The sequence below is a fragment of the Nannospalax galili genome, unplaced genomic scaffold, assembly GCF_000622305.1.
Source record: "Nannospalax galili isolate Female #2095 unplaced genomic scaffold, S.galili_v1.0 scaffold165, whole genome shotgun sequence".
In the NCBI taxonomy this organism is placed as follows: Eukaryota; Metazoa; Chordata; class Mammalia; order Rodentia; family Spalacidae; genus Nannospalax; species Nannospalax galili.
The window spans coordinates 1436416-1451826 of record NW_008352715.1 but is presented as its reverse complement, the minus strand read 5'-3'; the positions used below and the strand labels follow the sequence as shown (position 1 = coordinate 1451826).

The window sequence follows — 15411 nt, the reverse complement described above, 5'->3', positions numbered from 1 at the left end:
CGGCGGGCGCGGCGGGGCCGGTCCAAGCCGGGCGAGGCTGGGCGGGAGTGGGTGCGGGATGCGGGGCTCTGCTGTCTGCACGCCCCGGAGGCAGAGTGGCCGGCTTCGGGGCCTACCGGCTTCTACAGTTATTTGATTTTGATTTTATGTTAATTTATTGGTTCGCTCCCTGAGCGCTGCTGCTGCAGGACGCGGCGCGGCGGATGTGACTCTCACTGCAGACGAGCCGCATGCTGCAAACTTTTATCTCCCGGATCTCCGGGGCAGCGGAGCGAGGACCGGAGCGCCGCATCTCCCCTTCCCGGGTGTGCGAGGGCCGCAGCGGTGGTCGGTGGCCACGCGGGCGGACGGGCCGGCGGGGCAGGGTGGGGTTGCGGGGGCGCCGCCCTGCGCTTCCAGCGTGTCCTGGAGGACTCTGCGGGCGCCCCCGCGCCCCCACCGTCACCCTCTCTCCGTGGGTATCCGGGCCACGTAGGAGCCGCGGAGGCCCAGGTTCTTGCCCAAGCCGGAGAGGATGCTGGCCTTCCTCTGACGGCCGCCACTGCACGCCTGTCCTGCAACCCAGCTCTCCGCGCGGTGCGACGCGACGCGCCCGGGTACCCGCCTCCCTCGGTGCCGGGCGCCGCCTGCTGCCCAGCCCAGCCGCCCCGACAGCGGGCGCGCTGGCCTCCTGCCCTGCGCCGGGCGGATGCTTCGCTCTGGTCCAGGGCCGATCTGCTAGGGTGAAACTCGAGGCGGTCTGAGATCCTCTCCCTGCCTTTCGGTGCCTCCTAGTCGGCTCACAAATATCACCCTATCTTACATTTTTAAATACCTGGCAAAGTCGAATGGCAAGAAGCCAGCGTTACTTTTCCTTGGGCCAAGCACGTGAAGGTTCAGGAGATTTGTGTTGGGTCCGCTGGCTTAGAACCCTATTGGATTTATTCAGTTAGAGTTTTGTCATTGAGCAGTGCCACCAGGCAAAGTGGGCCCCCAACCTTAGGCACTCTAGGATGGGATGTTGCTATCCCATAGTCTTGATAATTTAAGGATGAGAAGAAAAAAAGGATTCAGAATATCTTATTTTTTTTTGATCCTTCTCTTTAAAAGGTTACTCCACTTTTTCCCTTTGAAAAATTAGAATTAATAGAATTTCACTAGTCATTTAAGAGTCTTTTCATCTACTATGTGAATGAAACAGTGATATATATATATCATAGGCAGCAGTGTGTGTGTGTGTGTGTGTGTGTGTGTGTGTGTGTGTGTGTAATGATGTTCTTCACATGATGGTAAGGCAGTAACTTGATGTCCAAAAGTTGCAGATAGCCTTTATGAGCATCTGTAGACAAAATTCTCTTAATAACCACATCTTTCATAACTTTTAGCTAAAGATCTTTAAGGGCTGAATCTTCATGTCACTGCCAGAAATAAATTCAGGAGTTTTCAAAGTCTATTGAGTCCTCAGTGAAAATCATTTTTTAACTAACGCTCTTTACCCTTAATGCCAGTCCCTCCTCTCATGTTTTTACAGTGATTGTCCTGGACTCCTGCTGTCCTGTAACACCTCCCATGATCACCTGCCACTTTTGTAGGCTCTCCCATCTAAAGGCCCATCATTTATATATATATCTCCATTCACGTATATGCATACACATATACCTACATGCCTATGTATTGAAACTGAGTATTGAACCCAGCACATTGACTACTGAGCTACATACACTCCCAGACCCTGTGGCCTTCTTTGCCTAGTGAGTCTTGCTTAGCTTTCATGGCCCAACAATCTTCTGAGAATCTTTGTGCTTTTGATTGGACTTGGTATGGTGGGCCCTTCTATCACTGTTTTTACATTCTCCTTAAGCATCTAAGTTGTAGTTTTTAATTGCTCAACAAGGTCATAAGGCCTAGTAGGTCCCATGCATTTTGGTGGTAGCACTACAGGGATGAATAATAATTGTTCTTGGCATTAAGGACTTTATGAGTTAGGAGGTAAGGATAGGTGATCCCATAAGATGCTAAGTGAGTGCAGAGAGAGACAAGAAAGTAAGTATTCCTCAGAGGAGGTCATAGCGGATCTGAGTTTTGAAGTCTGAGTAAGAGTTTGTAAGGTGCATAATTATTTGCATTGCCGCCTTCTCTGATCAACTATGAGCTGCTTCACCTCAGAGTTTTCCTTAGGATCCAGGACAGAATTTACATATAATTAATTTATACTCTTGTTTTATTAATCATTAAGGTTAAAATGTAAGCCTTGCCCTTTGAAAACCGTATTTTGAGTTGGCCACTTTGGAGAATTAATGAGTAAAATATTTTTAGTTTCAGTGGGATTAACCGTACGACCTTTTTGCTTGTGGTAACAGCATTGTTAATTATGGTTGACCAAGTTAGTGAAGAAGAAAGAAAAAAATTTACCTGAGGAGTTTGAGAACAGAAAAATGTCTGCTTATTTTATGCTGGTTTTTGCACATTTATATTCTGCCAAATATATTTATATTGCAGAACTTTTCTACATCTTATATTTATTTCATATTTTCCCATATAAAAGAGATGGTTGTTTAGAAACCCTAGTATTGAAAAAAATAAAATTGCAGAATAGGTTTTTACAAGAATTTAATGTTTATAAAGAATTAAACCCATTTCCCATTTAACTTATCATGCTAGTTGAGTAAGAGTGAACTTGTGGTTAAGCACTTTTGCTTAAACATTATGTGCAAGAAGTTGTAGTTCAAACACTAAACCAGTTTGAACATGAATACCAGTTGACAGCCTTTGCCTCTCCCTACCATACATACAGTACGGCAGGTGTCCTGCAATGTGACTCCTGCAGTGTGAACCATGGCCAGCAGGAGGCTCAGACTGGCCTGAGCAGAAAACCAGGGAGGCACCCTGCTTCAACTTCCAGCTTGGTACACAGCACACAACACTAGTGCTTTTTCTCCATTTCCTTCTAGACACAGGTCAGGGCCTCAGGATTAGGAGAGAGTAAGTTTTCTAAAATCCAAACAGACTAGGTTCAGTTATTTGACTTCTTCTGGTTTAGAAAAATAAACACAGGATTTTCCAAGTCTAAAAATACAGCTTTGTCTTTGTTGCATTGTTCTCCTGTTGAAAGAGAGCAGTGGAAAAACTAATGCTCTTAGGGGTAATCTGGTCAGAAGTTTAGGCATGACCTAGAAATAATATCAGATCTGTTGAAGGAAGACTTACACAGGGGCTAGACATGTGGAATTATTGAATTCTTGGGTTAGAGCATGTCAGATCTTTCTGTCTCCTATAGAAGTAACTGCTCTTTGGAGAGTTTCTAATCTGTTATCTTTAGCTTCATTCATCTTTGCTTCCCACATTTCCTCTCAGCTCACCCTTGAATTCCTTCTTTAGAAGCATGAAGGGCACCTGAAGTCTTGCCAGCGGAAAAATGAGTTTATTTGTTGGTAGTATTAATAGTATCTCCTTGATTCTTTAAACAAAGAATAAAAGGTGAGTCATGTGAGCATTGACTTGGGCGTCCATAATAGGAGGTTCAGCCTTCATGAACCGCTTGTCGAAAGAGTCCTAGACTCGGAGGTATCAGTTTCTGTATCTGACTCAGGTAATTCCAGCCTGATTTTCTGCTGAGAAACAATAAATAGACTGCTTCAGAATATATGATTTTCTTCATTGTTTTTTCAGGATAAGCCTTTATTTCATTTTTGAACTTGATTTCTCTGTTGCTTTAATTTTGTCCTGGGTAGTCATTTAGAATGATATAAGAGGAATACTTACTTGTCATCTTAGTCTATAGGAAACCTGACTCTGGGAATCCTGGGCTGGTTTGACAGACGCTTCCTCAGCATGCTTTGTTCATCTCTCCTGAGGCTTTGTTTACCTGTCCAGGTTCATAGGCATTTTCCCAGATCCAGGTAACAGGGATTGTGGTCACTTGAAAGAACAGTAGCCTCTCCTAAAATAAGATCTGCTAACAGCCCACGTTTTTGGTACTCTCAGAGCTTCTGGGAAGTTCAAGGTTTATGGATTAGAGCTAGTTTGGTGATGGCTAGAGGCAGTTTGACAGTGCCTTTGGGAGCTGAAGTGCTTAGCTTATATTCCAATCTCTAGGCCTTTATAGCAACAGACGTCGCTGTTTTCCTTTGACTTTGATTAATTTGTCCCTCCCTCCCCCTTCCTTCCCTTGTTCCTTCTATCCTTCCCTCTCTCCTGTTCCCTTTCTTTCTATAATAAAGAGGACTGAACTACTTGGTTGAAGAGGGGAATTTGATTTTAATTACTTTGCTTTTCAAAATATAAAGAAAAAACAATATAGGAATGTCTGTTTTGTATTTATTGTGATAAGTTATACATAAAAGTCATACCACTTAACCTGTGGAGTTTGCATGTGGTGCTGGGGTTTCAGCCCAGGGCTCGTGTGTGCTAGATGGGCACTCTGTCACTCACTGAGTTTCACTTCCAGCCCTTGGCTATTCTTCAAGTGTGAAATTCAGTGGCATTGACTGTATTCACAGCAAAAGTGTTCTTTTAACTATGCTGTTGAAATTAAGTAGGAAAAAAATCTCAAGGTTAAAAGAAACTTATGGAAGAGAGACTGCAGTCTTTGCTTTGTTATTGTATTTCATTTGTGACCAATAATATGCATCTTCCCCTGACTCTTATGGTTTAAAGTACTCTACATTTTTGGATGGTGTTTGAAAACAATTTGCAGCTGTGCCAGTTCTGGAGTCAGAAAACCTCGTCTGTTTCATGTCCTACCATGACAGTTCTGGCATTTGTGACCTTGAACAAACTGCTTAGATATGTCCACACTCAGTTTCCACATTGGTTAGCCTGAAGATGATAAAGATAGGTTTATGAGAGTGTAGAACACTTAGAATAGTGCTTGGCACAGGATATAGTCAATTAGTCTTAGCCATAACTACTATAAACTTCACTTGCTAATCAGATTCAAGTTATCAGGACAGAACATAGCCCTGGCTTTTCAAGGCTTTGAAGTGGCTTCAGGAGTTTCTCTGCTTGGTTTCTGCCAGGGAGAGAGAAAGAGGGAAAGGTTGCCCTCAAGCCTCTCTTGTCAGAAGGTGGCATACAAAGGGAGTCAGAAGCCCAGGTAGGGCTGGTTAGGGCTGGTTTCCCTGGGCCTCCACTGCCCCACACCAGGAAGGCTGCATGGAGGAAGCTGTAGAGACCTGTGGAACTTCTGGCAGTCTGGACAGCTCAGGGGTTTAGGTGCCAAATGGCTCTCTGACAAAAGGTGAGAACATCCTGCAGGAAGGTTGCCTGGAGGAACAGCCCATTCTGGAAAGGCTCTGAGAGCAACCTGTGCGGACTGCACCTTTCTTCTACCTTTCAGTTGGCCTTGGAAGCTGCCATGCTGGCAGGAAATGCTGCTGACTAAAAGAAATATTCACCGTGTGTTCCAGTGAGTGAGAAAACCGGTCCTTTATTTTTTAGATACAGTCAATCTCTGCTACTCCCTTTCTTCTGTCAACTTAGAAATATTTTTGTCCCTTACCTTTTTTTCTTTCTTTGTAGTATTGAACCCAGAGCCTCATGCATGGTAGGTAAGTGCCCCACAACTGAGCTGTACCCCAACCCTCTCTCTCTTATCCGTGTGTGTGTGTGTGTGTGTGTGTGTGTGTGTGTGTGTTTGTGTTGTTTTTGAAACAGCTGAGCTCGACCATGAACTCCTGAGTCTGCTGTCCCCACCTCCCAAATGCTGAGATTCCAGGCCTGTTGCTTCATGCACAACTTCTCTTATCTTTCTTAAAAGATAAGAGTCTTCCTGCCCCTTTCTCCTTTAGCTAGTGTGTTCCAGCTAAGCCATTTGAAGGAGACTCCCATTCACTCTCAGCCCACTGCAGTGTGGCTTCTGCCCCCTCCCTTAAAAAACAAGTCTTCTCTAAAGTCTCTGCTGCCCTTCTGTGGACAGAGCCAGTGGCCACAGTGGTCCTTTTCATTCTTCCTCTGTAGGCAGATCAGCACCATCTTTCATTTTACCTTCCACAAAGGCTGTGACCCCTGAGTGAGTGCCAAGATCTACATGTCTGATCTAGAAATGCTGAGGGCTTCCCTGAGTTTGAAGTAGTGTCTGGAATGCCCTTTTATTATTTATTTATTTATTTTTACCAGCTCAGGGCTTTGCACATCCTAGGCCAGGGGTCTTCCCTGAGCCACACGCCACCCCCTTTCCACCTGTGTTACTTTTTGTGTGTGTTAGCTCAGACATTTCACAGGGACTTGGTACTTCAGTCCCAGTCTTGTTCTTTTTCTTTTTTCCAGATTCCTGAAAACCCTCAACTTCAGAATATACTGGTTCTGCTACTTTCTTTCCCATCTTCTTCAGGCATCTGTATTGCAAAGGTCCTCAATTCCTAAATGTTCTGCAACCTTGATGTTTTCTTTCATCAGTCTCTGACTCTCAAGTTTGTATCAGTTCTTACATCAATTATTGTAATAGTGCACCAATCTCCATCCTTGTTTCCAGCTCGACTGTGCTTTGCTGTCACAGCTGGTACTGCAATGTCAAATGGTTGTCATATGTTCCCAGGCTGAAATTAGCCCCCTTCCAGCCATTCTCAAGATTCCCTCTGAACACAGTGTTTAGGCCTCTCATTTCCCTTTCCAGCCATATCTCTGTATTTCTATCTTCAGGATGGAATCTCCAGCCTGGAGGCATTATGCAGTTGCTGAAATGCCACATGCCTCCCTAGTCTCGGTTAAGTTTTTCTCTGCTTAAAACACCTTTCTACCACTTTCATTTTATCTGTATACCAGAGTGATGTGTTCTCTTAAGTTTTATTCTTATGTAGTACAATATTTATGTTGAGAAGTGTACCTGTACAGTGAACCTATGGAAAAAGTGTGCATATGCAAGGTAATGTGTATGTTGGTGCATGTTCATACTTTGAGTGAACTCTTGTAAGCACCACTCTGTTCTGGGCCCTTTAAAAAGCTGAATAAGTGATTTCTCTTCATAGAACAGTTTCTGTCCCTAGTTCTCCCTCTTCTCTTCCAGTCCTGTTGCATCTTTCACTCCCTTATATTAGGGGAGATTGTTTCCTGAGTGTCCTTGAGGACCCTTTCCCATTTCCATGCCTCACCCTTAATATTCAGTATTTGATCATTGTTTTCTGGATGAAAGCCTGAGTTCTGGGGACAAGTGTCATTGCCTAACATCTGAGTTTGCTTTTTTGGATCCTGAGGGTTTGATCTTGCCTTTGATGGTTCTTACTCAGTTGTGTTTGGCCCAATCACCTTAAAGGGCTCTGTAGAAATTGACTCACTAATCCTGATGATCAAGAGTAAGCACTTTTAGTACTTCCACCTCCTAGTGTTGGGGAGCATGATGGAGGTCTCCCCTCCTGATTCACAGAACCAAACCGGGAAATAGCCTGTGTGGGCTGAGGGAATGAGAGCTGCCTGCTGTGGTTCCGCACCCTTGCGCTCGGATATTGTACAGAGGTAGGAATGCCCTGCACTGCTCTCCTCAGCAACCCTAGTCCTCGCTTCCTTTCTTGAGTCCACGGGTGGTCTCTTGTTGTCTGTGTGTTTAAATATAGCTCTCACCTTGAAGCTCTTTGGAATCACGTTCTATGTAGAATTCAGGACTACCAGAGAAGATCAGAAACATAGATGAGGCATAGTAGCAGAACTATATAATAGTAAGGCTTCAGAGTTTGTTATGAAGGCAGGAGTTATAATCTTATAAATAATAATGGACCAGGGATGATGGGATGGGAATGGTACATGCCAAGACCATTGAACTAGGCTTGACTTCTAAGTCAAAAACCAACCCAATGTATGTTGTAACTCCTGAAGTGTGTTTTTGGGAAAAGACACTTAAATTCCCCACTTAAACAGAATTCCTTGAGTCATCATGTGAGGTTTTACGTTTTCCCTCAGGAAATTTTGTTTTACATTATACCAAATAACTCCAAGATGCTTGAAGTGATTCAGGTGTTTCAGGGGTTTCTTTTTCCAAATCTGCAATTCATTTGGTCACATTTTTGATACTAGAAAAGAATTCTGTGTATTAATTGAGATGGCATTTCAGACTTGGCTTAACTGGGAAGCAGAAGAGAAATGGGTCTCTTAGAGAATGACTAGGCAAGGCTTTAGTTCTAGAATCGATTGAGCTATGCAAGGTGGAATCCAATGTGAGTAAATGCTAAAGTATTTCAAGTTTCTTCTCACATGCCAAACAGTTATTTGAGAATAAACTGGCCTCACTGTAAGTAATATCTTAGGCATTGAAGGAAGTACATGAATTGACCTTATAAACTGATTGTATATTTAGATATATGGGAAATGTCATTTTAAGATGGAACTAGTAGAGACCACAACATATACTTTATCTCAAGTTTTTATGAGGTAAGTGGCATTTAGTAAAACTTTCAGAAGCCTAGATTAGGGGTACCCATGTAGTTCTTCCCTTAGGTAACAATGTAGATTATGGTGACATTTATGGTGTTTTTAGGTTTCCAGCCTTTAGCTGGTGTTGGAACTTTGTGCCAGAATAACTAGATGGAAGCAGAGGTAGATGACTGCCATGTAAATAGATACCTAGATCTTCCTTGGGGAGTATTTTGAAAGCCACTGACCTGTGACACTTGAGACTTCTCATAATCATTCTATTGTTGGTGAAGGTCTTAGCTGAATTCATGATCTTGTTTTGAACTGGAAGTATCAGTTTTTACCTCGGATATAATCAGGGTACTCTAATTGCTTTCTTCCTGCCCCATTTAGTTTGGCCATTGAAGAAAGAACATTTTCTGGGTTTGTTCCTCCTGACCTCTTTTGTACTGCTTAGAGTTGAATTAGAATCAGCTCTCTCCCCTTCCCACTCTTCTTCTTTCCTTCCCTCCCTCTCTCCTATCCTTCTCCTCCCTCCCTCACCACATCCCTCCTCTCCCTCCTTCCCATGTCCCCTCCTTCTTTTCATCTCTTGTTTCTTCTGTTGTCACTGTACACCTTTACTTGATTATAGGGTGACTCAGCAGAAGAGGAACCAGCAGCAAAGGTGGGTTTCTAGGGAAGGGGGTGTAGGTTAGTGTTGACTTTTGTAAGTTCCCAAGTGAGAGATGGCATGACCATGTTGGGGGAAATAAGGAAATTCACTTCTGGAAGAGCTTGGAGAAAAAAACTCTATCCCAGCACTTTTACTTTATAATTGAAGACTCTAAAGGTTGTAGCCTAGGTACTTTGCCTGTGGACCTGAAGTCCTTAGACACCCCCCAGGCTCATGAGTCCTCCCTAGTTTGGCATTTTCTTTTACATCATTTTGTTTCCTTGTTGACGAGAAGAAAGAAGTTGGAAATGTCACCAACTCTGTGTTGGAGATGTAGCTCCCCGGTAGCATATATGAAGCCCTAGGTTTGATCTCTTGCACCAGAACAAACCACAAACCAAATCCCAAACCAGAATTTATTAGCTATGAGTTTAAGAGAGATATCCGAGAATAGAGATATCTTAGAAATCATAGTAAAAGTTTTATTTCTTTAGATTTTGAGGTATCTTTATCAGGGTATGGTTAACGTATAAATTGGTCCACACATATAAATACATGACACACATTTAGTTATTGGTTATAACCTGTTAGTGGGGTTGCTGCATGCTTGTGTGTGTGTGTGTGTGTGTGTGTGTGTGTGTGTGTGTGTGCGTGTGCGTGTGTGGCTAAAGAACAGTTTGTGAGGAAAATATCTGAAACAGATAGACTTTTAGGCTATGGACTGAGCAACATAGGCATATTATAACCATTAGAGTAGCATCAACATTTTAGAGGGTTATTGTGGTCACTATCTACCTGTGAACATTTTAATTTGAATTAAATAAAATTAAGGAGGTAAGATACAGCCTGTATCATTTAATCTTTGTCATTACTATGACCAAAATAGCTCAGAAACAACTTAAGGGAGGAAAAATTTGGTCTGTTGTGGCAGTGGCAGGGAGTATGGCAGAGCTCATGGAGGCAAGATCGTGTGGTAAAGGCTTCTCACATCTCTGAGAACAAAGAAGTAGAGAGAGGAGGCTGGAATCAGGACCAGGTATAACCTTCAAAGGCCCATCTCTAGTGACCTACTTCTGTCAGCCAGGTCCTCCCTCCTTAAAGCTCCACAGTCTTCAAAATACCACCACAAGCTGACCCAGCATTCAAAACATGAGCCTTTGGGAGTCATTTCAGATTCAACCCACAGCACAGTCCTTTCCTCACCCTCTCCATTTCAAGCACTCAGTAGCCAGTCATGGTTGGTGACTGCTCTATTGGACAGTATGACTTCAGACTATGCTGTCAATAGCGATTTTGATGGAACTCTTTTGGATGGCATAATTACTTTTCTCATTTTGTTGTGTCCAAATATCTGTTAAGAGGCAACTTAAGGGAAGGTTTTATTTTGACTCCCAGTCTGAGGATATAGTCCAACATGTTGGGCAGGCACGACATTAGGAGACTGCTTTGTAGCATCTGGGCTAATCAAGTAACAAAGGTGAACACTGGCTTTCGTTTCGTTTTATTCAGACTGGCATGGTGCCAACCCATCCTTTGCTCTTCAATTATCTTCTCTGGAAACATCCTCAAAGACACACCCAGTTTGTCCCCTAGGTGGTTCTCAATCCAGTCAAGTTGAAGATGAACCATCACAGATGCTAATTTTGTAGAACTGTACTGGCTAAATGTTACTATCATGGCTGTAGCAGTATGAGGCCAGTTTCTAACATGAGGTACTGTGTGTGTCTTATATGTACAGAAAGGAGGCTGGCATGGCGAGCCTACTGTCTATTATTTGCTTCATTCATTCTACATTTTTTGAAAACTCATCAATTCATATTGAGGTGGAGAACTGTTCACTTTTGTGTGTGGTGAGACAGATAACCCCTGTTGACTTAGGGAGGTAGTTTTAAAGTATGGCCTTTTATCTTGTCCGCACAACTCATCTTGAGATTTATTTATTTATTTTCAGTTTGTGTATATGTGTTTGTGCCTATGTGAGTTTATGTGCATCATGTGGATGGGGAGGCTGGAACCTGGAGCTACAAGCAGTTGTGAGTCACTCATGTGGCTGTTGGGAACTGAACCTGTGTCCTTTGTAAAACAGTATGCACTCTTAACCACTGAGCCATCTCTTCAGCTATTTAACTAATTTTGGAAATGTTCTTGTGATTCTATAAACACAGAGATTCCTTCCAAAGTGAAAATTCATTGTTTTCAGAAGCATTAATTTCCAAGCAAACAAACAAACAAACAAACAAACAAACATATATTTGAGAATTTAGGGATTGGATGGATGTGGTAGTTTGAATGACTTCAGCTGATTTTTTTTTTAAGTTATAAAGAGAGAACTGACTAGTTTTTCAGGGGGAATGGAGGATTAACTTACGAGTTTCTGAAATTAACTTTTCTTAGGAAAAATAATACCATTATCTTTGATACTTACTGTGAATTTGAGTTATAGTTTCTTCTTTTCCTTTGAGTTAGAAGTATTTTAGAGGGCTGGAGATGCAAAAATAACAAAAAAATAATTATTTTGGTATTTGAGTGATTAACTGATTAATGGTTTATTCTAAGATATAGCTCACAAAACAAACACAACAAGTCAGCTCTCAGCACAAAGTCATCCTCATTAACTGCTGATTTGGGGAAGATAACCTGTCTTGTTAGGAGAGGGAATTAATGACTTGGGTGGAAGAAATCTGTTCAGAAATATTAGCAGGGTTTAATTTGAGGCAAGTCAGGAACAGTGTGTGCTTCTCACATTTGGTGGCCCTTCAAGTGACCAAGCCTGTAACAGAGAATCTTTTACTCTGTAATCCTTAAAAAAAAAAGAACTTTTCTAGCCAATGCCCTTTCAGGTTTGTGGAATGCCAACTCCAGAACCTGACCTTAAGCAAGAGTTGTTATGGAAACATTTTTCATAAGGCACCTTTCCTGGTAGTGTGGAGGTTGAATGGGGTAGAGGAAATGTTTCCGTGTACCTTCAAATTGTGATTGCTGCAGGAATTAAAAAAAATAGTATTTTGGCCTAAGTCATAATTAGGCTAAATGGTTTTCCTTTACTAAATTATTAATACAGTTGTTTAAAATCAGGCTAAGAGATGATGGGGGGGGGCTCAGCTTCAGTAGGGCCATCTCCCTGATTGCTGTCATGGAGGCATAGAACTTCATCTGAAGGCTCCAGTTTCATGTTTTGTTTTGAGGCAGGGTCTCACATAGCTCTGGATGGCCATTAACTATCTGTGTTGCCGACGATGATAGCCTTGAACTCCTCATCCTCCTGCTTTTGTTTCCGGAGTATTGGAATTACAAGTGTGCACCATCATTCTGCCCCTCATCCTGTTTCTTAAATCCTGCTAGCTGATCCAGGCAGCTTTGTAACTGTGTATGTGTTTCAACTGTCCTAAAGGAGAAGTAGGTATTGAAGTTCTAGTCCCTGCGGTACATAAAAGTTTGATGCAGTTTTGTTGCTGCTTTAGTTGTTCTTTTAAAAAAGTAAAATTATTTTTACCTGTTTATGTTTGTCTTAAACTAAATACTCCCTTGTTTATTTTGGAGCTACTTAAAAGAAAGGCAGGGAGCAAAATATAAAAGCTGACCTTTATGTAGTGTGATTGACCCATTAAAATTAATCACATAGGAATATATATATGGTGTTTCCTTTAAGTGAAAATGGTAAGGCTCTATAGCTAGTTCCCAAAATGTTTCAAGTGGTTGTGATTTTCTTTGAATAAATATTTTATCATGATATTACTTAGTTTTTACTTAATTTTTTAAATGCACAGTGCTAAGGATGGAAGGCGGGACCTCACACATTAACATACTAGGTAAGAGCTCTACCCTCCAGCCTGAACTCTTAGTTCTTATTGTGGTAGAGTTCACCAGCTACCTGACTGTATTCATCATGGTTACCTTCATGCCATTGATTATAGGGTTCAGAGGCTAATATCCTGTTGAATATCATCAGGGTGATTTTTGCTATAAAACTGGCTTTCAGAATGTGTGACTTACTAAAAAATGCTGCTAATTGTAATGTGACATTTGAAGGAGAGAGACAGAGAGAGAAAGAGAGGGAGAGAGCGAGGAGATGACCTCTTTTTATCCTTTAGGTACTTCATTCCAGATTTTCTGAAAACTCAACACCACATTAGAAATACACGTTGTTTTCATGCATATGCCATTATTCCTCCTGCCACATAGAAGTCAGTGAGGTGGGTCTATCACAGCCCTAAAAATAACATGTTGTCTATGCATCGCTCAATTTAAAGGCAGATTGTTGCTTAGATAATTAAGAAAGTTTCTTTACTTTGAAAACAGTTCAGCAATACCTTACTGTTGGATTTGTAAAAGAATCGCCAGTCCATTAGGGTAGAAAGACTGGAAACTTAGGATATGAGGGCAATTTGGCAGTGACATCTATCCCAGGGTTGATTTGGCTAATCTGGCTACTGGGTACCTGTCTCCTTCCTCACCACTCTGTGAAGCCTAGAGCTCTGTCTAAGTGGAAGATCTTCCTGAATAGAGAAGGACCTTTCTTCTGTCAAGGACATATAAACAGCTGCGCTCCTCTCCCTGGCTAGAATCTCCTAACAAACTCTTAAGACTGGAAACCTAGTAATAGTTAAGACACTTTGCCCATCTTTACTTTATTGTGTACCAGTGTCAGAAATAGAAGAATGAAAGAAGATGTGTAGTTTCACCTTTTATGAAATTGTAAGGTTTTATAGTAAAAACCCTTGTAAAATATCATGCGCTTTTAGAGGTAGGAAGAGGGCTAGGTGTTAGCTTTATAAAGCTAGAGATTCAAATGCTAAGTAACTTGTATTTCAAAGGGGAAACAGATCTGTAGGTGGGACCAGAAATGTCCAGAATCCTGGGTTTGTCCAGTGCTCATTTCTAAAGAAAAAACATTGAGAAAATGATGTTCCAAGGGCCTCTGAGGCTATAAACAACTCCAAGTTTATTCATCTTCAGCTTACCAAACATTGTGCACATTGTACAAATAATTGTAGATGATCATTTTAGAAAATTTGTGTAATACAGATGAATACAAATGGGAAAAGTCCACCTAGATAGGCACTCACTGAATTTGAAGTTGGAAAATGATGTGAACTGATATTTTTGGAAGTTGGTGGTTTTTTTTCATTTTTAAAACTGTCACATATGTTTAGAGCAAGAAAAATTCATTTTTAGATTAATTCTTGCTTGTCCAAAGTGATTTCTTCTTTGATAACTTAGTGTACATTTATAGTTACATGTACTTTGATACTATGGAAATGTATATTTCCCATATGTAAATGTTTTCACAATCACAGAATGTATTGAATATAATCTTATGTTTATGTTATCATGTATAAGTTTCTCAAAATTACTGTCACATCCTTTGCCTTTTGTCCTCTGTGTATTATTTTTTTCTACTATTTGGTACTTTATTGGAAGTGAAGCAATTTTAGTTTTGGCTTAGAGAAAAGTTAAGACTAGGTAACATTGGAGGTTGCAGGTATAGATCAGTGGTTAGAGCACTTGTGTAACTTACAGAAGGGTTCCTGGGCTCAGGCTCCAGCAACAGACATATACATATATACACATACAGAGACATACACACAGACACACACACACACATATATACACACAGACACACATAGATACACTCAGACATATATACAGACATACATAAACACATAGACATATAGACACATATACATACATATACGCAGACAACACACACACACATGCACACACACACCACACACACACAAACACATACAAGTAACTTGTATATTGCTTGTAAGTATGTTTGAAAAGAGCAATGACTTGGATTTCCACTGACTTTTCATCTAAACCTAGAACTGACAATGTATTTTGTAGATTGATTAAATGTATGATATTATTTTATAGAATTAGCTGTACTGTGGCCATGTGCAACAAATGAATCTAGCAATTTAATTTGATTATATCAATATTGATATTTATGTCTTACATTCCATAGTATTAGAACAAAAGAATAAAGTAGCTATTGACATGAATAACCTTTTTTATTGTTTTTTTTTAAATTTTTAATAACTACATGATTAGAAGAAGCATTTCATTACAGCTTTAACATATTCAGTAACACATTCCAGAGCAAGAGTATATCTCTTTCACAAGTGGCTGTAAGTTTCTAGGTTCACAGTTGAATTAATACAGTCCTGCAATATTTGACTCAGTATAAACCCTGTAGGACATAAAATTGAATAAGTTTTTAACCTTTAAAAAAGATCTCCATTTTGTTTTAGAATATATTGTTCCTTGCAGAAAGACTCATTGTTTTTGCAACTAACACTGAGATGTTGGCGCATGCATCTCTAATCTATATGTATCTGATTATTGCTAGTCATAATCGGTTGCACTTGGATCCTTGGCGCTGTGTATGTCTATAAAGTCATCGGATAAATTTCAGTGGTAATGTTTATCAT

The 15411-nt window shown here is 41.0% G+C and overlaps 1 protein-coding gene across 1 annotated transcript in view; it reads left to right on the top strand.

Moving 5' to 3' along the window:
* The window catches only part of Stk39 (serine/threonine kinase 39), a 331576-nt gene that overhangs the window by 818 nt on the left and 315347 nt on the right, over positions 1–15411 (top strand). The window contains exon 2 of the mRNA XM_008849922.3: positions 632–688. Within this exon, the coding sequence (XP_008848144.1) occupies positions 632–688 (57 nt within the window). The remainder of the gene's footprint in view (positions 1–631; positions 689–15411) is intronic.